The sequence below is a fragment of the Ischnura elegans genome, chromosome 7 (genome assembly GCF_921293095.1).
Source record: "Ischnura elegans chromosome 7, ioIscEleg1.1, whole genome shotgun sequence".
In the NCBI taxonomy this organism is placed as follows: domain Eukaryota; kingdom Metazoa; phylum Arthropoda; class Insecta; order Odonata; family Coenagrionidae; genus Ischnura; species Ischnura elegans.
The window spans coordinates 37,441,201-37,467,508 of NC_060252.1; the positions used below are offsets into that span (position 1 = coordinate 37,441,201).

At 36.4% G+C, this 26,308-nt stretch overlaps 1 protein-coding gene across 1 annotated transcript; it reads left to right on the plus strand.

The window, feature by feature from the left end:
- Nucleotides 1-9: 9 nt before the first annotated feature.
- Nucleotides 10-25,573, plus strand: LOC124162452 (myosin-13-like). Its single transcript, XM_046538992.1, has 13 exons — nt 10-605; nt 673-875; nt 959-1,167; nt 1,246-1,352; nt 1,448-1,592; nt 1,734-2,116; nt 6,702-6,909; nt 10,758-11,069; nt 12,629-12,826; nt 12,976-13,206; nt 20,426-20,560; nt 22,903-23,067; nt 24,947-25,573. The coding sequence occupies exons 1-13, from the start codon at nt 166-168 to the stop codon at nt 25,118-25,120; spliced, it is 2,910 nt and encodes a 969-aa protein (XP_046394948.1). The 5' UTR covers nt 10-165; the 3' UTR covers nt 25,121-25,573.
- Nucleotides 25,574-26,308: the final 735 nt, after the last annotated feature.

The following is a 26,308-nucleotide window of genomic DNA, read 5'->3' on the forward strand; positions in this document are numbered from 1 at the left end:
TTACCGCCATGGAATTCCGATGCGCAACACTTTTCGACAGTCATTTGTTATTGTTGAACCGGGGGAATTGTGGGTAATCAAACGATCGCGTTCTTTTGAAATTGGTAATTTTTGCCGATTTAGGAGTTAAGTGTACGTAATTTTGGTCCGTGAGCTTTTTTTATTATGATGCAGCGGCAATCGGTTCGTTCGGTTCATGGCGATAGAACTCAAGAAACTTCCCAGTCACAGCCTGGCTCTCAAGCGCATCATATACTTGGTGCCAATCAACCCAAGTTAAGTCTATCAAATAAAAGTTCCAGTCATCTTGCCTCCAGAATCCACATGAAGCAAAATGAGCAGGTTCATTCGTCTCCTTGTCGGATTACTGAGAATGACACTAATTTACAAGTTCTTCATTCTAAACTACAATCAGAAACCGAAAATATTTTGAAATGGAAGGTTTCTACGGAGTTGGAAATGTCCGAAAAAGAAAGAAAACTATTGGAGGCTGAAGAAATTGTCGAGCGTCAAAGGAAAAACTTATTTGAACTCCAAATGCATAGTGAGCAGCTAAGCCAGCGCCTTCAAGTGGAGTTGAAAAACAGAGAGGAACTGTCTTCAAAGTGAGACATGCTAACCAATTTTAATTTTTTAGTTTTGGACTATATTTTATTAGTTTCTTTGTTTCAGAATTGAAAATACAAGGAATATTTGTGGCATCATCCGCGATCACTGTAACAAGCTAACATCAACAGTTAATGTTTGTGTTGATGAGAAAGAAAATTTGAAGTCTATGTACTCCCAGCAACACATGGATGTTAAGGAACTGAAAGAGCGATTTGAAGCTATGGATGCACAATTCAGGATGGAAATGGATCAAATGGAAGATATGGGTATATAATTATGTAATTTGCACTGGGATGTGAGGGATGGATTGGTACTCGTACTTTAGTATTTACCCAAATTATTTTATTAGTAAAAGAAGAAAGAACTCAGAGAAATAAAGTAATCTCTGAAGCTAATGCCTTGCATAATATTTTAAATGAGAAGATTGATGAACTGAATAAAAAATATGCAGTAGAGCAAGAAAACACCGAGCAGTTGAGCCATTGTGTCAAGCAATATGCCGAAACTATCAAAGGTTTAGAGACTGAGAAAGAAGAGATTTTAATGTCTCTTTCTTCTGTGAGTGTTTTAGTAATGAAAGAAATACTTGATTTTAAAAATTGTGGAATAGTTTTGAATTCAATTTTTGCTTCACAGATTAAGAATCAGGTTGTTGAATTAGAACATCAAATAGCTTCACAGAAACTAAAATTTGATCTTGATATGAAGGAAACTATGTTGACTTTAGAGCAAGAAAGATCAAGGTAAGGATATGAAGAAATTACTGCTCCTTTAGGTTATTTACGGGTATGATATCATTTTGAGAATTATGCCTAATTGAATGAGGAACACTCCTCAGGTATACATTGCTTCATAGTCAATTAGCAGATGCTCAAGAAAACTTGACTCGGCTGCATGCCAAAGAAGGGGAGCTTCTTTCGGAAAATAAAGATTTAAAGAAGTCTATGAACAATTTAGAAGCTGCTCACCATGATTTAAATGAGGTAAATAATAATAATCCTTAATTTACAAGTTTGGAGTTTAAACAGCTCATCTACCATATCAATGAAACAAAATAAATATGCTAGTGAAATTTTATGTAAATGTAATTATAAATCTTACCCATACAACATTTTTTTTCAAAGGAGCTTCATAGAACTTCTACCAGTCTCTCAAAAACTTTAGCTGAAAATGATAGGCTCTTGGTTGAATTGAAGGGACTAGAAGAGAGTCATATCCAATGGCAGGCATTAAAAATTGATTATGATAAATTAATGCAAGAAAAAAACCTAGCAGTCAAAGAATTGAGAGATGCTAATGAAAAATTTGCCAGTCTGGAAAATAGCAAACAAGAAATTGAAAGTGTACTGATGAAATATCGTGATGAAAATGAGAAATTAATCAATGAACTTGGAAGTTGCAAAGAATCTGAAGACTCGCTTCGAGAAAAATTAACTACTGCAGAGTCATTGGAACAAGAAATGAGACAAAATGTTGAATTTCTTGTAAGAGAAGTAGATGATTTGAGGTATGATTAATCTGCAGCACTCATGAACCATTTCAAGCCTGGAAAGGAACTCTGAATCATAATGTTTTTTGTGCTCATTCTAAACAATAATTGGTTATCGTTAGAGCATGGAAAATAGTCTTTAGTTTGCCAAAAATATTGCATAAGTTTTTAAAAAAGGCTCTCGTGGGTCTCTAAATCATTTCTGTATTTTCACCAGAAAGTTGCTGAATTTAACATCCATTATTGATAGAAAGTAGAGCCCAGATATGCCCAGAATCTTCCAATTTTGAGGTTCTTCCGGACTCAATGAAAAGGAAACCTCTCATTCACACTTTTTTAATCTTAAATTTGTAAAAAAATGTTCTTGGGGTATATATATATACATATTAATAAATGGCATTTATTTTGTGGTTGGAATCTAAACCTTAGAGCACAGTCCTATACTTTGTGCACTGTCTAGATCTATTCACTTTTGCCTTTGTAACTAAACAGACTTTCTTTTGTAGATGCTCTCCTTAGTAATTATCCAAATTAATATTTTGTTTGTGTGTCTCATACCAATCAAATCAATAATTTATATGGTTTTTAATTTTACATGCATCTTAGCTATCATGACAAGGTATGTCAATGTCATGCTAATCAATTTTCTGCGCTCTAAATAATAATTGTTATATTTTTTTATTAATGAAAATTTATTTCTTAAAGCAATTCATAGAGGGCTAACAGGCTCTGCTGCTAATTAAAAATAAACTTTCAAAAGTTTCTTGAACTGCTGCTGCCAGATGTCGAGTAATTGCTTTGGTGTTGGATTTATGTCCTAGTAACTGTGCTTATAATTGGTTTTTGGAGATTTAATTAAAAATCTTGGGTTTCTGAAGTAGTGCCATAAGTTTCTTTAATAGCTGGAAAATCTGAGAAAGAAAATTTTACACAATCAGAATGTATAAGATATTCAATCGATGAAGGAACTTTCTCAACAGAAAGCTTTTGTTGTGACCTATGTTCACAATCCATTTTTTTTGGATTTCCCAATGATTTTTTCTGTAAGAATACCAAAATTCTACTCATAACAAGATATTATTTACTCAATGCTGGAAACCCAAAAAATTCATGTCATCAAACCAATCTCAATTCAATTAGTTTGTGGATTCAAATTTTATTAGATATGTCCAACTGATGAAGTTGAAAATTAGGAGATAATCATGGCGAATTTTAATAAGATTTCAACAATTTTATTCAAATGAAAAACGACTGCTGGGGCAAAAACAGTGGGGGTGGGTTGCAGGGGCACCCTCTTTACTCTTGAGACAATGGAGAGGTATGGTATTAGAGTAGCGGAGAGGGGACAGAGTATCCTCTGGTGACATATTACATTCATCCCTTTGAAGATTGTGAGACATATTTCTTCGTGTGTTAACACTGAAATCACCTTTTTGTCCGTTTGAAATTTCTAAAAGTTGCCTTTCCTTCAATATTGCCTATGGTCTGATGGGACTTGGTACTTACAATTAATTCTAGACAACTCTCTTCATGGAACAAAAATGTGATAGTCTAGGGTATATGTTTTGAAAAATATTATTAAATGCTCCTAAAATTACGGAAGGGATATTATTGTCTCATTTGGTGATTATTTAAAAAAATGATATTTTATATTACGTTTCTGATTTTTCATTGTAAAATTGGTACATCATGGCTCAGTTAAAACATTTTTGCCAAATTAGGTTATTTCTTAGACTTTCTTGTATGTTGCAGTGTTAAAATATCATTGTATATTTTGAATATGTTTGCTTTTATTAATGGCTGAAAATTCAATTTTTAGGTAGCATTACCATTGAAAAATGAATCAACAAATCCTGAGGGTTTATTTGTAACAGAAACCATACAGGGTGACCAAGTTTATAATATTGGCATCCACCACGATATTAGGCAGATTCAGAAGTGCTGTAAGCCTAGTCTGGAAACAGTGAAAAGAATTTCTTTTGTTTTCACATTTCCTAACATTCTGAAATTTAGTTAAACATATACTTTCCTTTCCCTTGGGCTACAACCATGGGGCAGTGGAAAGGCTTATGCATTCCTATGACCCCTAGAACTGTACTGTCAGGATTAATTCTCAATTACTCCCGGTCGGGCCACCTATACCAGAGAGGTTGTAAGGGTAGGAGCAAGACAAAAGGTAGTCCATATGAAAAACACTGTTGGAATGGAAGTGGGGAAACTTACCAACCGTCTCTTCCTTGATGACCTGGAGTGCAATCAAATAAGCCTCGGAAATTCATCAAACAGCACCCATTTGCAATGGGTGGGTATCATTCATGGCAGTGAGGTTGACAATGTCCTCGAGGTTGTCAATGTGCAAAACCGTTGCAGAGACCTATCATGATCAGCCACCTCCTAGGAAAAAGAAAATAAGATCAATGAGATGAAGATGAAGGCAATAATAGGAATGTTGGGACATGGAATATGAGGATAATGATAAGGGTTGGGAAGTTTGAAAAGATCAGAAGGGAAATGGAGGAAGGGAGGATAGATATCTTAGGACTATGCAAAGTGAGGTGGAAGGATGGTGTGGACTACTGGAATGATGGGTTATACATATGTGGTGATAGGGTGGAAAGTCAACGAGGGGTAGCTTTAGTATTAAATGGGAAGATTGGTTAGAGGGTGTTAGGTATAGATCAGGTAAGTGTTAGGATTCTCATCTTATAAATTGGGGTGCCGCTGACCAACCTTGTGGTGGTTCAAGTTTACATACCCACTGGCAATCATTGGGTGGAAGAAGTAGATGACTGGGTAAAGTTAATTGATATTCTCAAGAAAATTTGTGTAGGTTCAAGGTATGTATGACTCGTTTGTAATCTGTACATGGCCCAGACTGCACAAGCTATGGAAGTGGATGGAAAATCTGAATGGGCAAGCATTGGCCGAGGAGTGAGGCAAGGCTGACAACTATTGCCATTGCTTTTTAACCTGTATGTTGAGGAGACGGTAAGGCAGGAATGGAATGAGTTGTAAGCGGGAGTTAATGTGGGGGAATGATGTTTAAATCAGAGATTTTCATGGATGATTAGGTGTTGATTAGCCAGTCATTAAGAGGGCTGCAGGCTCTAGTAGATGAGCTATAGAAGTGTTGCGTGGAGTATGGTATGAGGATAAATCACAAGAAGGCTAAGGATATGTGGTTTTGTATAGGGTCATGAGTTAGGAATTTGAGTCTCGAGGTAAAAGTTGGAGGGGGAAAACTTGAGCAGGTAGAGCAATTCAACTGTTTGGGCAGCACATTGGAGGAAAACGGATGGTGCAGTAAGGTCATCCGGAAGAGAATATTGTTAGCATAGGAGGTGTTCATGGACAGGAAGGATCTTATAAGAGGATCGTTATTTAAGAGGGTAAAGAAAAGGTTAGTGAAGAGTTTGATGTGGACTTTTGCACTTTACTGTGCAGAAACATTGACACTTAGGAAGGAGAATGGGAAAAGATAGGAGGCATTGGAGATGTGGGTCCGGAAAAGGATGGAGAAGATGAAGGAGAGGAGGAACGATAGAGTGCAGGACATGGTGGGTGAGGGCAGGTAGCTTCTAGACAAGATATGGAGGAGACAGAAGATATGGAGGGAGCAAGTAGTGGGAAGGGGATGTTGAAAAAAGTGTTTCTGTCTAGAATGTTGGGTAAGTGAGGGAGAGGAAGGAAGAGAATAAGATTTTTAGATAGAATAAAAGAGGGTAGGCCTTATTGTGAAATGAAGAGGAAAGTCCATGAATGGAGGGGAAATAGCGAATATACTTCTTAAATACTCCATACAAACTTACCTTAATCAGGAGAATACTTTAATAATTTAACCCTTTAGGGTAATTCAACCTGTACATCCAGCATAGTTTTTATGTGGTTTTTAGTGCTTTAACGGAGCACTACTAGCGACCATCAGCTTTCAGATCAATCAAAATATGTAATACCTTTTGCTGAGCCGAATCAACTAAATTTCCCTATTACCTACTTCTTCCATTTCCCTGCTGACATATTTGTGGAAAAAAAGAAAGTTTATCATATCAATGGGGTGATTTGTATTGAAATTACCAGCTTTCAAGTTACTTTAAGTCGAGCTCAACATCCGTAATACATTTATAGCACATTATACCTAATAACATTTATTATTATTGTTATCACAGTCTTACATATTTTCATTATTACTGTATGTTTAGTTAACCAAGAGTTTCCAGTTATTGTTATTGATCCCTTTCACTGGGAATGTATATTGATTGAAATACAATAAATATAAAACCATCCATTTCCTCTTTATGGCTGTTTGCAGTCCAAAATAAAGTAAAATAATAGAGGTACTAAGGAAGAATTCCCCTGTTAAATCTTGACATTTGTATAAAATAGTTTGAGCGGAAAACTCTAATGAGCTTAAACCATGAATGTCTGCAATTAATGATTTTTATCCATCGTACTTGAAAAAAGCTATTTATTGAGAATTTCTATTCTTTCCCATATTAGAATTTGTATCAGAGATATTTATTAAACTTTCATAAATTATTTTATCAATTGACTTTTTTGATAATGACAATGTAGTTTCAATTAATTTATTTGTCCAATGACATAGGCATAAGCTCTCATCTCTGGAATCTGAGTCTGCGCTTAATGCATCAGATTTAAATGCTCTAATTGAAGAAGAAAAGACAGACTCATTGAGAAAAGATGGTCAGTTGAAAACTCTAAATGAAGAAGTTAAAAAATTGGAATGCATAATTGCTCAACTTAGAGAAGATGGAGAGTCTTACCTGGAGCAGATAAAAAAATTGGATGAGGAGGTCATTATTATATTTTTTAAGTTTTTTATTTAGAATTCTAATACATATAAGATAATGAAGATAAGAATGCTTGAGCTAGTTCAGGCTTGATTAGTTGCATTTCACTTTTCTATCTTTTGTCGAAGTTGTTTTGAACACTTATGTAACTGGCAAGCCAGATTATATGCACGTTCTAACGTATACATATGTTAATTTCTACAATTTTTGGATATGCCTATGAATGTAAATAATTCTGGCATTTTTCAAATTATTTCTTCAATTTATTTGATCCACAAATTTTTTTTCATTTGGTGTAATTTTCAGTCACTTTACAAAGGATAATAATGATACCATTGGTATCACCTCAGGATGCAGTCGATTTCCATATAATTTAAATTTGCTTTTATGCATTTCCCAATAATTTTTATTAGTATTTGATTGTATAGTAGATGCATTTTCTCTTATACCAATGCATTTAGCATCCCACCATGTAAGATAGTCAATTGTCACATTTACTTCTTTTTCCTAGACGAGCAAGTTATGAAGGATAGATAAAGGTAATCATTTTTAAAATCTGGGGTAATGATTATGCAAATTGTTTTTCAGGACATGAAGTACAAGTTAATGGGTTACTTTCATATAAAAACCTGCAATGAAAAGGTTGAGAGTTATGGGAGCACTAATTTTTTATGGTGTGATGTGGAATCACTGGGTATAGCTTTCCTAATGTAATTTGCATTATATTGCATTTTAAGCTCTTGCACTTATGTAATTTTCTTCAATTATGATTTTATAATTATAGGTAAATTTAGTCTCAATTTAAAAATAAAACCTTGCAGTGCGGATTTAAGCTGTGGTATCATATTCAGAAGGCTCTAGGTTCATAGTGGGAAAATGTACCTTTAGAAATTATTACTTCGTATTATTTTTATTTCACCAATATCTTCTTTCTTTTTTGTAGTTTAGTATTTAGATGCTGGAATTTATAAATTATATTATTTTGTTTATGTTATGATGATGGAGAGGATTTTATTCATATTTTATGGTACACTGAATGGATGATGGTGAGCATTTTAATGAAGTAAACCATGCATTTGATGAAGCATGAAGGATATTTATGCTTAATATGTCTCATCAGAACCAATGTTTTCAAGACCAAAAATAACTTAAATGAAGGTTGTGGTGTAATTCAGAGAGATTTTTGAAAATGGCGATTATTAAATTAGAGTTCAATAAACTTACTGGCACACCGTTTTGTGTTTTGGGAAAAAAGGCAATGAAGATCTTAATAGCTATGACATTCTTGAATCTTTTCGTGTACAGAAGACCTCAGGCTTCACTCCAATCTGTTCGGGAGGACATCATAATGTGAATTCCATTGTGTATAAACAGGCATTATTTCTAGATGTAGAATCAGTTTAAATATCATCACGGCATGTAAATGGTACTAAAGTTATATGTAAATGTTAACACACAGTAACATTTACATGCTACATGACCTACTGATGGACCTATATTGGATGACGCATAATCATACTTCCTCTGTGCATGTCAGCAGAGTGACCATATTTCTTCAGTTTGCAGCTGTTGCCATTTTGTGAAATGAGAAGTTGGAGACACAAAAACTTGTTGTGATTATACCTGGCAACCTATGTGGTATACCATAAGGTAAGTGTGACCCACCAGTGGGTTACACTCTTGTCAGACTGGGTGGTACTACATGAAATGGCCGACCATCACCAATTTCGACAACCAATTATAATCAGAATCTACCCATTGGCATGCCATTTTGCGTGAAACGCTTACATTCAGTGTGCCACACTGGAGTTTGGGTACCCCCTGACGTCAATTCAGATTGGAGTTTGAAAGCTGAAGGTAAAAAAATGGGATTGGTACTACCTGGCTTGGGCTGTTAGGTAGCTCCATCTGGCACTGGCCTGTCTGTAGTGGGCTGTAATTAGGGATCTGCGAGTACTCGAAAATTCAAGTCAAGTCGAGTAGTTGGTACTCGACTTGAGTATTTCGAATAGCATTACGAATGTCGAGTCGAGTCAAGTGGTTTCGATTACCGAGTTGTTGAGGCCAGTAAGTTCAGAAATCTGCTGATAGGAGGCAAAGTAATCTAATAATCTCATTTTTAAAGTCGATAAGTCGTTCTAATGCCTTGGTGTGGGAGTTTCAGCTTGCTGAATACGTAGCAATCAACCACTATAGCACTACAGTAGTTGACGTGGGTGCCGAATATGTCTTCATCAGCTGTGGCATATTCGGAATGGACTGCTGCATCGCTCATTCTTTCTTATCTTTCTTTACTCAAATGCTGAAAGAATACGTAAAAATAGTTAAGATTTTTATGAAAAAATATGTTATTTTCAGGTTTTTGCAGATAATGCCGGTTCTTCCCGGTGTTTGGCATTGCAAATGGTGCCATTATTTAGCCTATTTTGAGCACTACATAAGTCCTAGATTAATTTTAGTGTATTCCTTTGCTGTGTTTATTTTATATCTTGAACTTATGAAAAAAGAGCTGCTAAGATTAAATTAAGTGGAAAATAAAGAAAAAAATGTTTTTAGTCTACAACGCTAAAGTTAAGTTATATACTTGTTCCTGCAGTGCTTTGAAACTCGTCGTCGCAGACCAGCGACAAAATAAGGGTTTTTCACCCCGACAGTGGCTTAGTAAGCACGACCTTTGCCACATGTGCTAAGTTACATAGTTCGCTCGCTTCATCCTCCTAAATTTCATAAAGATACAAAAGCCAAAAAATTGTTGATATAGTTTTTAACAAAAATTAATTAGGTTCCCAAATCTTACAATTATGTCATACTTGTCCTGCCAAACAAGTGTGTAGAGAAAGACAATGTTCTGTTGGGAGTAGATAATTCTGCACTATGAAGATGTCATAACCTACTGCCTGAGCATGTAGATTGATTGGTTTTTGTGCATGAGAATTTGAAAGGGCCCAATATTACATGATTCATTTACCTATAAAATCTTTATTACAATTGTACCAATACCTTTACTCAGAGATCTTCCTTGCAGGTTGGATACGTATACTAATTAAATTGTCGACATATTATTAGACGTTAATCCATCTCAATTGTGGAATTTATGGAACCGTGTAAGAGGCATTAATTTCCATCCATCTCCTCATTCTCACGCAATTACCATCAACGCTCCTCATTATTTTTCCTTCTTACATCAGAAGGCTTAGTATTCAGAATGGAAAATACACTAGGAGATTGGAAAATGTGAATATGTTGGTGCATGCGTTGTTGTATTGCCTGGTCCAGAAATTATCTTACTCGACTTGACTCGAGATCAAAAAGTGCTACTTACACATCCCTAGCTGTAATGATAGCTGTCCTATGTTCCTCTGCTTTCCCTCCAACCACTCCAATCTGCCACTAAGTGAATGTTAGATCCTAGTCATTATTCGGTTTCATTATTTTTAATTGATTCATCTGTGATTATAATATTTCTTGGTATTGTATAAGGTGTCTGGTAAACCAATAAAAACTCATCCTAACATGTATATGTGTTCAGGAGATCCACCCACTCAGATATTTGTATTATGTATTTGTTCATGGAATTACTGGTAGATATTCGGAATTCACATGTTAAAAGTAAATAAATATCTGTACGATAAGGTTGAAAAAGCATAGAAACAGAGGGAGAAATGTACGGCATGGGTATGTCAGAAAAATGTGTTAAGTTTTCCATGGAGAACTTCATTTTTAAGGGTTCAAGCTTGCTGTGTAATATTTTTGGCATTGCTCAGGAAACATGAGCACCTTAATTTTTAAAAGTTGAAAATGCACCCTGTGAAATATTTTAAATAATTTTTCAATTGACATCCTTATTGCAGAACAAGGCATTTAAGAAATTATTTGATGATGAGACTGAGAAAGTTGATGCTCTTAATCAACAAATTCAAAAGGAGTCTGGACAAAATGAAGAATTGTCAAAGAGCCTGCAGGAAGTTACAGATCAAGCCATTGAGAGAGCTAAAGTTATTGATAAATTTGCTGTTGAAAAGCAAGAATTGGAAGAGAAATTGGATAATTTGCAAGATTTACTGGAGAAAACCTCTCAAGAAAGGAATAGTTTTGAGTTAAAGTTCCAAGATACTATTAAAGAAAGAGATGCCATTCAGAATAAGTCTGATTCTGAAATAAAAGTGAGTATCTTGGTACAAGTATATGTATAAGCTATACTATTACTTTTCTTCTCTGAGGTAAATATTTTTTACTTTGTTACCATTTGATTTCTACTCCAGATATCTGGTTTTAGGGATTAATGTCTTGTTATGTATTAAAAGAAAGGACTGAATAACACCATTCTCTCTTTCCCACAATCGTCCTATCTTTTTATCAGTCTTTGAGTCCCCGCAAGGGGAGGTGCACGCCCCCCATCTGTATCCGCCACTGGCTGTGGTTGTTTAATTATTTTTAGCAAATTGCTTATTTCCATCCTTACAATATGTCCATTCCATCTATTGTTGCCTTTTCGCTTTATCTTCAATACTTTTTCGGTTCAAATCTGTCCTAATGTATGTATTTCTTACTCGATCTCATTTAAATAAACTCGATTGTTTCTGGCTTTACCTTGTGAAAATCCATTCTGAACAATGAAAAGTTATGGTACCTACATTTTCACACGATTTATTCAATACGACCGGTTTCGTAATGATGTCGCCTCTGCGATGAAACCGGTCGTATTGAATAAATCGTGTGAAAACGTACCATAACTTTTTATTGTTCGATCTCATTTGTTAAATTGGGCTTTCATTTTATCGCTCGAAGGAATTTTATTGCGCTTGCTTTAATTCTACCCCATTCCTTTTCTTTTGTGGTCCATGTTTCTGCCCCATATGCAATTTGTTTACATAATAATTTCTACGCAGAAGTCGCTATGGTGCTATTTGTATTTTTGTGCTTTGTACCAGATATTTTATCATTTGATAAAAACTTCCTCCTTTCTGATGTATTATTGTTATATCACCTGCTGTTTTCTCATTTGCAAATGCTTCACACGTAAAATCTATAAATTTTTCAAGCGTTGAGAATTTCAATATTAATAGTAATATTGATGTTCTTTTTCCTCCTCATTCTCCTAACACCATAACTTTTTATTAATTCCCATTTGGAAAATTCCCATGGTCCAGTAATCAAACCATGCGTTCTATTGTGCTGTCTTTGGTACAAAGAAACTGATTGGATAATTTGTAAAATTTTGTCATAAAATGTTATAACTCTTTTGAATATCAGAGTAAAGGGCAATGATAATGGCATTATTCTATGTTTATGGTAATGCATGCTCTTTAACAATTTTTAAAATTTATTATGGTATGTATGATATGATATTATGAAATTCAAGTATCCTGGGACTGCCCATGGTGAAAAGTTTACGGAGTCACTATGCTATAGCAATGCACAAATTATGTGAAAATTCCACAAAGAAATAATCATTCCCCTTGACCAAGGATACCTGAGTAGCTTAACTAGCCAAAGCTCTTGACTGAAAATTAGGGTTTGTATCCCAGTCATGAGGAATGATTTTTTCTCTGTGGAACTTTTGTACAGGGTATTATGTATTTAGAAAATAATATGAATGTAGTTACTCTTTGACCAGAAGATGTTTTTGAAAGGTGGCAAGTTTCTCGCATGAAAATATTTAGTAATGTAATGTTCTGTACATGTATTATTCATCAGTTGAGGATCTGATTTTACTGTACAGGAAATGGTTGCTGTATTGGAGAAATACAAACGTGAATGTGATGGAATCGTTGGGCAAAAAGAAGCTAGCATCACTAAACTATCTAGTGATTTGAATGAAATTCACAAGATAAAAGATGACCTAGAGGAACAAGTCATGAAATTACAAAAGGAAAACAATTCCACCCTCAGGAAGATGGCTGATTTGGAAAAAGAGAAGGTTTTAAATGCTTTGAAAGAGAAAATGAATTTTTGGTTGAAAACTTTTTCTGAAGGCCGATAAGACTTTTCTACATTTAAGTTTATTTTAGCTGTAATGAAGTACAAAGAATATTTCATTTACTGTAATATAATTTGCAAAAATTTTAGGATATTGTTGAGAAGACACTCCAGGTAAAAGTTATGGATCTTGAATTGAAGTTGACAGCAAAGGATAAGGAGATGGCTGAGAAGGAAGTGGCTATGCTAAAAAATGAAGTTGTGAAATCACCCTATGTTGAAAAAGTGTTCAGTACACCATTAAGGAAACATTCCTTGGGAAATGAAGATAGAAATGTTTTGCACACTCCTAAAAGTGGTATATCGCCTGCTCCTCTCCAGGTACTTGAATTACTTGATAAGATTACCTTTGGCAAAGATTTGTTTTTGAATTTGGTGATACATGTAGGTCTGTGTTTGTCGTATGCTTTTTATTTTTTCTGCCGTTCGTTGTTGTACACATGTTATCCCTGTGGAAACTACGGTTGAAAAAAATGAGGTAGGGAATAAGTGAAGTGTATTACTTCTGGACACTATCTTAATTAAAAAACCGTTAGTCCATTATAGTTTCTCAGATTTTGATCCAAATTGAGAGGAATTCACTTCGAAACAAAAACTTTCAAATTTGTGCAATACATTCAATTTTATTTTTTGTATTTTTCTGAACAATTTTGCTTTGAATCATACTATTTCTTGTATCTTTTTTAATGCTAAAAGTATGTCAGGAATCAAAATGACCCCTTTCCATTTTCACATAATTTGTTCACCTCTATTTTCAAATCTGCAGGTTTTTTTTTTAATTCCAATAATATGCTACTTAATTTACACTTATACAAGTTTACGCTGTTTGGCCACCAAATCTTTTTTGTGTGGTATTATACTGTATGTTTGTAGTGGAAGGCATCATTTTGACCCCTCACGGTTAGGACCCCTTGAGGGGGGGGGGGGGGGGGGCAGACTGCCCCGGGCCACAGAGCCAAGGGGACTATTTTCTTCTGGGGAGAGGGGCCCTCACACCCAAACTCTACCCTGGTCCACAAGAAGTCTGTCTGTGGGCGGCCCTGCTCACAGGATGTAGCTAGGTATAATGTTTTATAAATTTGATCTTGGCAGCGAATCTGAAAGCAGTCTAATTTTCTAATTTGGTTTGTACAACATCCTGAATGTGATGCAATGTATGATAAGCAATATGGTATAATATAAAATAAAAATATATAATATAATATAAAAATATAATAATGTGTGATGGTCTCAAGAACTGAGCAAGTGTAGCTCAGTGCTTGACTTGCTTGGCTGAAAAATTATGATGCTACTCTGCATATTGTGCTGAAGTAGGAAATAGTATAAATATACATAATCATTTTTTGTTCAACATTTTTAGAGCTCAAAGGATGTGGCGAAACGGGAACTTACCCCAATGGGTTCAGTGAGACTCTAATGTGCTAATACCTTTCCCTCTCATGAAAGTGCTTAGTCCTGCACGAATATCACTGTTACAAAACATCTCGCATGTGTTTGTAGGCTGCTGTAGGTTTATATAAGGCTGTTTAAAAACTGAAAACAAGTTAAATTACTTCATTCTTTTGAGGCTGTATTGTAACAAAAATATTATTGAGGTATTATTTCAGGAAAATTGAATATTTTTTTACCCTCTAAATGTAGAATTTATTTAGTTACTTGCTTCCCCTACTTACGGGTTCCTTTAATTATGTATATGCAAAGGAAATACACATTTTACCATGCATCATCTCATTTTTACCAACAAGAAGTGATTTTGACCTCTGCAGAGAAGGAAAGTCGTATGAGGGAAAACTTAAAAATGTCAGTAGTTCTGATTTTATACCATACCGTATGAAGCTAAATAAAGTATTTGCTACCCTCTAGTCTAAAAAAATAATTCATAATCAGAGGAGCAAAAATAAAGTGAGAAAAAATGAGAAAATTTGGACAAATAATGAGGGGTCAAAATGGCCTCTGCTGCACTTAACGCTAAACGAAAAAAATCTGTGCATGTAGTTTAGGGGCAATGATGACAGTATTGATCTTACGCTGTTTCCTATTTTTATTAAAATTTTATATTAAAACCTTTCCCTGGGCTACAACCTTGTCGAGGTGGAAAGGCTTGCACGTTCCTATGACCCCTAGAGCTGCACTGGCGGGATTAATTCTAAATTATTCCTGGTAGGGCGAAGCTATACTAGATAGGCCGAAGGGTAGGAGCCAGACGAAAGGTAGTCTATGTGATGGTGTCGCATAAAAAACACTGTTGGAATGGAAGTGGGAAACCCTACCAATTATCTCTTCCCTGAAAACATGGAGGACAATCAAATGAGCCTCGGAATCTCATCGACCGGGACCGGTCCGCAAAGGGCGGGTGTCGGTCACAGCAGTGAGGTCGGCAAGGTCCTCAGGGTCGTCAACATGCGAAATCCTTGCAGAGACATATCATCATCACCAGCAGCAGCATCAATGAAGAGAGAAGAAAAGAAGACCAAGAAGATGGAGAAGAAGAAGTCAGCTATAAATGTTGGGACGTGGAATGTGAGGACAATGATGAGGGCGGGGAAGTTAGAAAATATCAAAAGGGAAATGGAAAGAGGGAGGATAGATATCTTAGGATTATGCGAGGTGAGGTGGAACGATGGGGGGACTATTGGAGTGATGGGTATAGGGTTATATATAGTGGTGGGGAGGAAACTCAGCGAGGGGTAGCTACAGTATTAAACGGGAAGATGGGTAAGCATGTGGTAGGCATAGACCAGGTAAGCGATAGGATTCTGGTGGTAGAAATTGAGGCACGTCACACCCACCTTGTGGTGGTCCAAGTTTACATACCCTCTAGCAATCATAGGGAGGAAGAAGTAGATGAGGTGTATGAACAGCTCGAGGAAATAATTAGACAAACTCCGGGTAAGAAAAATGTGGTAGTGATGGGGGACTGGATCACTTTAGTCGGGGAAGGGAGGGATGGAAATGAAATAGGAGAATTTGGGTTAGGAATTCGGAACGACAGGGGGGAGAAAGCAGCAGAATTTTGCAGGAGAAAAAAGTTATTCATTGCAAACACTTGGTTTCATCATCACAAAGGGCAAAGGTACACATGGAAAAGTCCAGGGGATATTGGGAGATATCAGATCATCAGACTACATCATGGTAAGGCAAAGGTTTAGGAATAGTGTGAAAAACTCACGCAGCTTCCCAGCAGCAGATGCGGATTCAGACCACAACCTAGTACTTATGAAATGCAATGTAAGATTCAAAAGACTTATGAAAGTTAGGAAGGCGAAGAAATGGAACGTAGAAGCCCTGAAAGGGAGCATGAGGAGAGGGACTAGTAAACATTAGTATACGGGAGATTGAAAGTACGAAGACTGTTGAGGAAAGATTGGATAATATTAAAACTGGAATAGTCAAAGCGGCTGAGAAGTCAATTGGTTATGCTGACAGTAGATGGATAAAGAAGCCATGGAAAATGGAGAACATGAATAGGGAAATGGAGGAGAGGAGGTAGTGGAAGATCGTGGACACAGAACAGGGCAAAAGAATATATAGACAAATCAATAATCGATTACGGCATGAAACTAAGAGAGCAAGGGAGGCTTAGTGGAAAAGACAGTGTGAGGAAATGGAAAAGTTTCAGAAGGAAGGAGAGGTAGGCACGTCGTATGCCAAAGTGAAGTCACTATCGGGCAGCAAAAGAGGGCAAACCATGCCTAAAATTAAGGCTAAAGATGGAAGGATGCTAACCGAGCGAGGAAAGTTATAGAGTAGATGGAAGGGATACGTGGAGGATTTGTATGATGGAAGTAACAGGCATGAGAGATTGACTTTAGAGGATGAAAGTGAAGTGGAGGAGGATAATCTTGGGCCGTAGATATTAGATTTGGAAATAGAGAAAGCACTTCGTGATATGAAGGCTAGGAAAGCAGTAGGCGTGGACAATATCCCGTGTGAGCTTCTGAAGAATCTATGGAAGGATAGTAAGAAAAGGTTTTTCGAACTAGTATGCAGTAACTATTAGGAGGGATGTTGGCCCGAGGATTTCGTGAAGACAGTTTTAATTCCGCTACCGAAAAAGAAGAAAGCTTTGGAATGCGGAGATTACAGGACTATTAGCCTAATATTGCATGTGGCGAAAGTGGTACTGAGGATATTGAACAGACAAATGGAGGCGAGGGCAAATGAGTATTTGGGCGGAGATCAATTTGGTTTCAGAAAAGGGAAGTCAACTCATAATGCAATAGCAGTAATGAGGTCTCTCGTTGAGAGGAACATAGATTATGAGCAGGACGTGTATGCCTGTTTTGTGGATTTTGAAAAAGCTTTTGATAGAGTGAACTGGGTAAAGTTATTGGATATTCTCAAGAAAATCGGTGTAGATTGGAGGGATAGGCGACTGATTCGTAATCTGTATATGGCACAGACTGCGCAAGTGAGGGTAGCGGATGTAGAATCTGGGTGGGCAAGAAAGGGACGAGGAGTGAGGTAAGGCTGTCCTCTTTCGCCGCTGTAACGCTGATTTTAACGTGTACGCTGAAGAGATGGTTAGGGAAGCGTGGGATGAGTTAAAAGCTGGAATAAAAGTGGGAGGAATGATGTTCAAATCAGTGAGATTCACTGATGATGGGGGCTTCAGGCTCTAGTGGATGCGTTATACGAGCGGTGCGAGGAGTATGGGATGAGGGTTAATCACAAGAAGACCAAGGTTATGCGGTTTTGTAAAGGATCACAAAAGAGGGATGTGAAACTTAAGATAAAGGTGGGTGGTGAAAAACTTGTGCAGGTTGAGCAGTTCAACTATTTAGGCAGTACGTTAGAGGAAAACAGATACAGTTGTAAGGACATTAGGAAGAGACTTGCATAAGCAAAGGAGGCGTTCATGAACAGGAAGGAGCTTCTGAGAGGATCGTTATGTAAGAGTTTAAAGAAAAGGTTAGTGAAGAATTTGATCTGGACTGTAGCTCTCTACGGTGCGGAAAGGTGGACACTTGAGAAAAGAAGACGAGAGAAGATTGGAGACATTCGAGATGTAGGTATGGAGAAGAATGGAGAAGGTGAAATGGACGGAGAGGAAAAGGAACAACAAAGTGCTGCATATGGTTGGTGAGGAGAGACAGCTTTTAGATGAGGTATGGAGGAGACAGAATGTATGGATGGGAGGAGTACTTAGTGGGAAGGAGATGTTGAAAATGGTGTTAGAAGGTAGAATGTTAGGGAAACGAGGGAGGGGAAGGAAAAGAATAGGATTTTTAGATAGATTGAAAGGGAGTAGGCCTTACAGAGAATTGAAGAAGGCAGCGCTGGAAGGAATGGGAGGCTCCCAAATCGCTTCTTTAGTTCTCCATGGAAACCTACCTTAATCGGTAGAATACTATGATAATAATAATAATTACATTTTTTAAAATTCTCCCTCATAAAGTATATACATAAAGTGAAACAAGTATTATGTGACATCTGATGGTTCTACCGGAAAATGGTTGTTTTAGGGGTAGTCGTAGGAGAGAAGTGAGCCAAAAAGGTATCTTTTATTAAATAAAATACAAATGCCTGGGTTTCCAGATTGAAGAAATTGGGAAAACTACTGCAATTACAGATCATTAAACATCGTAGGAACTGAGATTAAATATGCTTACCTATTCGCTAGTTACTAGTGATCGAATTCATTATTTTCCACTCCCAATGCATAAAATTATGTATATTGAACTGGAAAAGAAGTGCAAATGACAGTATATAGGTACAGTGGCGCAGCGAGGGGGGGTTTTTGGGGATAAAACCCCCCCCCCCCCCAGAGCTCAGAGAAATTTGAAAGTTTAATCCATTTTACTTAATTGGATTGATATTACTAATAGACTAGTGTGAGGATTAGTAAAATATCCCTTAGAAACCTGTAAAACTCACCATTTTGAACCATTTATCTTTAAATTCTGCAATTTATTAGGATCGCACATACCGCTTATCCTGGTGGGTATACCATACCCCCACACACCCCGGTTTTAGTTGCACCTAAACCCCCCCCAGCCTTCATTCCTAGCTGTGCCCCTGTATAGGTATGTAAGTACACTAAACATATTTGCAAAAATGGGATGCATAAGTTAAATATGCTTTTGTACATGACGTTTATTCATGTTTTATTTCTAGAACTTAATTTTCTTCCATATTTATTTTAGACAAAAATTGTCTTGCAGATGTCTTCTCCAGATCTTTGAATTTCTTCTTTGCTACATCATTTTCAAATATAGATGCCAATTCAGTAAAAAATTCATTCATTTTTTTGGTACTTCTCGTTGAAATTTGGCTGTTCTCTATTATTCCCCAATCCTCGAAAAGTGTAAAAGCCATCCATATATTACTGTTTGGTTACCAAAACCTCTGTAACTCCCCCCATTCCACGTGCTTGCCTCTTGTGAATGACGGAAGAACCTGCTGGCCAATGTTTTTTGGTAGCATTTTTATTTATGAACTGGAGGAAATGTCATTTGAAGTGGTGATCATTAGTTGGAATGAGGGGTGGTCTTTGGAGAAGGGTATTACCTAAATACCAACAGTAAATACAATCAGTTCCATAAAATACCGGTCTTCAAGAGTGGTGGTTGCCTATTAGGAGTGGTCATTAAGAGAGGTTTCACTTTTCTATATTAATGTTGAGGTAAACATACTTCTCACATGAAGGTGATATAGTGGATTGAAACTGCCAGTTAAATTTTATTCCAGTGGCAAGTTGCAAAAATTCCTCGTTAACTTTAATAATGATTGTGAGTCAAAACAAATGTTGCAGAAAATTTTCTGCTTCTGATATGCCGGGAAAACCTAAGATCTTGTCAAAAAAATGTTTTCAGCAATAGGGTAGTTTCCTTCATCAAGGAAAACGAAAGGCATTGATTGCTATTCGTTACCCACCATTAGTGTATTCATAATATACAAATTATTTGGGTTTAGAAATCCCAGTTTAGACGAATGTTAATGGTCAATTTTAACCTCATTTGAAAAATGCCAGATTGGTGGCCATGCGATGCCACTCCATGTGGCATCACAGGGACCTAGATACTATATGAGTAGTCTGGAGTTTTACACCATCTGAGATTACCAATACAAGTATGTGGCACAGAGCTCAGGGAAACATCTCTTAATAATCACCTATTAAAATTGCCTAAGGTCGGAACGTTTCCTTTGTTTGACAGGGTAATAATAATCCTTATTTAAGCCAAGCACTACCTGCTAGCTGGGTACTTTGCTACCTGCTAGCAGCCTGCATCGTAACGGCACTCAAGGCCTCTCCCCAAGGTCACCTCACACGGTGGCAGTGGGAACCATAAATACGTCACATTAATACTGGTCCGTTCCCAGAATTCACACTTAGCCATCGCATTCGCTAGTGCTTAAAATTTTCACTTTTCATTTAATCACGAAAAATAGATTACGTCATTTAAAAATCTAAGAGCGCGAAATGCTTACCTACTCAAGGAGTAATAATCTTTTGATTTATGCAATTAAAAAATAATAGGAAACAACCCTATTATTTTATGTTTATATAATTTTTTCTGCGTTTTTGTTTTTATTAAAGATGAAATGTTCTCCCCGTCACAATCCAAGCATATTGAAAGAGCCTAATACACCTGGTGGCCATAAGAAACAGGTGACTTTTCAAGAGGATACAAGTGATACTGATGCATCAAGTGTTGATGCCATGATACTCGATGTGAGTACTTTTTCACCTTTCAATTGTTTAGCTAGCTCTATACGAGATGTATCAGCTATTGTGTCTTATAGGTAATTTGGAGGTCCAGATCACATTACTATACTTGCCATTTGTTATGGCAGTACTTATATTTCTTGATTGGTGTTCCCGGTTTTATCCGTTTAATCCCTTCCCTTTTTTTGTTTAGCTTTAAGTATTGTTGGTGTATGTTCAGTTTATTTGTATGTGTGTGCATGTGTTCTGTTGTTTGTATAGTTATCCAGTGTCAATTAGTTGTAAGTTGCCCCAACCCCATCCCACTAATTTCCTTCTCCCAAGTGCTACTCCCCATAATCGTGATATATTTGAGTATTTTATATTGTTTCTTATGTCTTCCCCTGATCAAATGTATCATTTTGTTTCATGCAACCTATGATTATGTGTGATTTCTATAAATTCAGCCCCATATTTCCCCATCCTTCTGTCGTTTGGCTCCAAAATCTACTTGTTCCCATGTCGCCTCCGACCTGAGGTATTTCTTGCTCTAATTTTAAGTACTACCCGAACCCATGTGTCACACATTGTGAATCATTGGAGTGGAATGCAAGGAATTATAATTTATATTTTTTGCATAGAATTTTGTTTCTAGAATAACTTTTTTATGCATTTGTCGCGATGGGGCGACTGATTTCCTATCTTGGTACCTTGGCTCTTGCAGGATAAGGTTACTGAAAGGAGAGCGATACAAATACTTGTAATTAAGTCGGCTTTATTGGAGCTTACACTTCAATCTTTACACTTGTCTGGGTGGGATTTGATGCTGGTGCACACGGAGGTGAAGGAATCTGGGATAGAAAACTTACGTGGTGGCGGGTAGAGAGAGGAAGTGCCGAAGGTTGGGGTTCTGGACGTTCCCAGTTCGAGGTCTGCAAGAGTTGTCGTTCGAGATCTACTGCAATTCCCACGTCAAGGTCCCAATGAGTCCCCGGAGGAGAGATCCGCAGAAGTCCCCAAACGAAGGCAATAAAACTCTTTCAGAAAAACACTAAGCACCCCGGGGCAGAATTTCTGCCCTCTATATATGTATACTAGTTCCTGGGGGTGTGGGTGTCAGGGAGGGGGGTAGGGACATAGGGGTAGAGTACACCAGTGCATGGTCCAGAGAAGTCTGAATTTTCGGAAATGCTCCTTAGACCCATGCACGGAGTCAAGGGCGTGCATTCCAGGGGGGGGGGGGGGGGGGGCGAGCCCAGGGCGGGAAAAGTGGCGTCACGCCTCCTTCCCCGCCTCGCAGTGCATCTTCCGCTCACTACACATTCTTAGTCTTCTCACACCACACTTGTCTTTAAAGGAAACAATGTGTTTTTTTATTTTACCATGGAAAAACTATCTATTCGAGAGACTATAGTTCTGTTAATGTACTTAGAAAATAGCTATGATGGAAATATTTCATTGTATTAATGTATTATATTTCCCGCAAAGGAAGTACAAATATGGACAGAGTATTTTTAAGGTGGGGTATGGTTTAACATACTTACCTGTGTGCATTTTGTGTCTTGTAATCCGATGGGATGAGGGCAACTTATAAATTAAAGGTTATCAAGGATCAATAGTTTGTGAAATTAGGATCCCTTGTCATCACATCATAACGTTCCATAATACCAATTGTTTACACAATACATTTACTGGGAAATATACCATATAGTATCTTTGTTATCTGACGTTGGGTACTATTGCTTGTGATAATGCATAATAGTATTTGAAATCATATATTTCTATCGGGCTTTATTGGCTTTTTTCTTCTTCATTGTGAAAGGCCTCATATAATAATAAAAATTAAATCTGTAGTACATAGGTACTATTAGTCAAAAATTTTGACCTTAAAATGGTACATTCCACTCACACAATATGTGAAAAGTTATGTAATTCTTCTCCGTATTTGTCAGCAATACACATTTTTAGCTCAGCAGTGTAGCACATTTGCTGATGTCTGTAAAAATCTTCCTCTTTGGGAAACATTGCAGCTTCAACATATGATGGAAATTGCTTGGAAAATAAGCCCTCCTGAGTAGTTTAATATAGCAAGGGTCGACTGTAATGTTGGTATTGAAAACTTTGTTCTTGGATTGGGATGGTAGTTATATTTCTTGATCAACTAGGGTGCTGTGCTCCATTTGACCTCAAACACAATAATTTTTATTTCACTTCACTTTTATAATTGTTAGCCAAACTACATGTGGTAGATCAACATTTGATGTTGTTAGTTTAAGTGGTGAAATTCATTTAGATGCCTTTAAAAAATGATGTGTAGATTATTTTTTTTTAATTCTGAAACAAATGCAATTTATCTGCTATCATTTTAGAATTCAGATTTGCTCTCAAGATTTGAAGCTTTAGAAAGGGGTGTCAAGATGATGACTCCAATACGTGTTTTTCCATCTCCTAAGAATCGGAGGAAGATGGAACTCAAGAAAGCAGAAATGCAGGTGAAAAATGAAGAAAATAATCCTGATTACGGTTCAAAGAAGGTAAGTATATGAGGTGAAATTTAATTTTCACTCCTGGTTTTCTCATTTGCAGATAGTGGTGGATTACCAGTTGGCACTTAAAGATTTGTTTCCTCTCTCTTGTTATTTCCTCCTCTCTTTCCACGTATATGGGGCCTCATTGTCTATACAGGTCCCTCTGAATATTAATCTTGTGTCGGTTGTGCCTGTGATATTTTATATGTACAGCTAACTCCCGATTATTCTAGCTAATGATGGGGAGAGGCGGCACAAATGATCAGAAAACATGAATAGTGCAAACTTTCACTTTAATTTCTGGTCATTTACATAATTTACGAAAATCAAACAATCTATGATTATTTACGCACATTTTCAGTTACTGTAGATTGGTTTCCGGAATCATGAAGAGCTTTATTTTCCTGTTGTTAATCATTGAAAAGTTGTCTAAGATTAATAAAGAGTTTTTTCCCTTTGCTGATTGTTGTCTACAATGTGTCGGTGCGGCCTTGCATCAAAATCCAATAATGGTTGTACTTTTGTGTCTGATTTTATTTTTTATAAAAATCACAGAAAAAGTCGAAGGAGCGTGAACTCATGCATGGACAATCGGCATCACGGATAAACAGCAGCCGGATAATCGGGAGTCTGCTGTATTCAATTTCAAGACTCTGTTTTTCAGCGTTTGAAAATGCTAGCGTTGCTCAATTATTTAGCTAAATCCTCATTTATAGTACTGGATTGAGTAGTTTTGACACCTAAACATTGAATTGAATAGTGTACTTCTAACTTCTAAGCTTGTTAAAAGTAAATACTGTACATCTCCCTTTCCAGTGGACTAATTTTTTTCGGTTACTTTTGGCTGGGTCAAGAAATATACTTCAGATGGAGTAGTCAGTAGTTTCAGAAATCACTTGCTGGAATTGCTTCACATTAAATGAAACACCTTTGTTAATGTTGCATAATTGATTTTATAAGACCAGTATTATCATTTGATGTTGCACCATAACGAAACAGGTCATATTAAATTAAGTATGTATGTATGTGAAATTTACAATGTTAATTTATGACGGAGCTTTGAGCTCGTAAAAATATATATGATACCATGGAAACTATTCAGTTAATTTATTACGTTTGGTCATGTGAAATTTATTTCTCTGTGGTTCATCTCTGCAGTTAGCGTCAACTTCATATGCCTTTGTGCTTTTGTTATCAATTGAAGAATAGAATTCTTGACTCATGTCTTAGGCCATCGGGAAACATAAGGGTGGATTGTGTCATAAAAACTCCCTCTCCGTGAAGCATCCATTGCAACTTTTACTCCTTTATGCTTTGTTGCCAAAGTTATTGGTACATATCATGGCTTATGTATAGCATTATGCCATCCTGGAGAGAGTTGCTTTCTCTTCTCCTCCACCTTTGAAACTCATGTGCCAGCTCTGCAATAAAGAAGCACTTCACATTTAATGTTGCAAGTTTTGAAATCATCACAAAAAATTGCTATTTTGAATTTGTGATGTAATAATTGGCCATTGGGTGAAGTTACCCATTCTCTAATTATGTGCACATCGATGAAGTATACTTCATGAAGTAAAGGATTATGAATAATAGAGGCACTACATAGAATGGTTTTTCCTATTATAAAGCATTGTGTATGGCAGGGACTTCTCTCACAGCACTTTAAAAGCATCATCATTTGTAAGTCAATAGGTCAAGGCCTTACTTAATTTTCACAAGAAAGTAATGATTTTCTGTTTGAGTTTCATAATTCATGGTATCTATAGATAACATCTTCCTTAAATATTCATGCGTTCTTCATTAGTTATACATATTTAAGATGCCTCACCCCATGATACCTGACTATGTGGCATTATATCAATTCTTAATTCATATCTCTCAATAGGCCAGAATGATGAGAAATAAACCTGGCACAGATGGAGTCAATTTGAAAGGCAATATGTATCAGGATGGTTGTGACATGAAGAACTTGTTAAAATCAACAAAACTCTCTGACAAAGAGAAAGGTAGAAATACAGGACTCGATTTGGATGAGTTATTTGAAATAATTGAAGATTAGAAGCCCAGCAAGACCGCAGTGGACCATATTAGTTTCTTCTTGAGTTGTTGCAATTGGCTTACAATAGTTGTATTATTAATCATTTTCATTTTATCAATGGTAGTGATAGGCTTATTAAGATTTCCTTGATCCTATTTTTTACTGCCATTACATTGTAATTTGTAATTGCTTTTAATAGCTACACTCTCTTCTTAGCGAGATGTTGAAACTAGCGATGTTATATATTGCTAATGAACCTTCGTAGTTAATACGCTTGGAGTAGGTATTTTATTTTGAGTTGTTGTTGTAGCACCTACTGTTGTTAATGATTATAACTTATATGAAACATGTTTAAACCTGTGTTGTTCCTTTTAATCCCTGTTATCTGTTTACTGTCACTTATTTCAAATTGTTAATTAATGTTTATTTTTAACCAAAAAAGTTGTAATGCCCCAATAAAGTTCATTGAATTTACTTCTTTGTTCAATATAAGTATGAAGCAAATCAAGTCTAAATTTCCAACCAACATCCACACAATGCTTGATTGAATGAAGTAGATAATTGCATTTCTGAGTAGTACATATGTAAGTATTACCAGAAGAATAACTGCTTATTTTATTGATTAGAATGCTTGAGCAAATATTTAAAGATTCAGATTTTTTTACAGATTCATGCTCTTAAGTTTTTATCATACCAATGGTTTTCAGTAGAATTCACTAACTGTTTTGGCAATAGATGGTTCTGTCTTTTTTCATGTAACAATCAACCTCAGGAATGAATTTATAGATAAAGATAACTATTAGGTTTTCTCTGTTTGGGAGAATGCATTGAAAGAATAGAGCATAAAATTGGAGAACTTTGTTTATTACTCTTGTGCTTGCTGGTGATTGACAAGTTTCAGTGTCACCTTTGGCTAGTCAGCCTATAAATGCCTACCAAAGTTTCTGAAAATGCGCTCTTGAACATTTGTTTCGTCACTCAAGTCCACAGGAGAAAGAGGGCAAGTATAGTTGTGGATGATGCCACAAAGCAGAGATGGTCTCTGGCAGGGACGCCGACTTACAAAAAATATTGGGGGGGCCCAAACCGGGGATCTTGCCCCGGGAAATTTTATAAGTAGTGAGTTTAAAGTTTTTTAAGCATTTTATAACAGTCATATGATCAACATTAGAACCCTGATAACTCGAATCTCGATATCTGAACACTCCG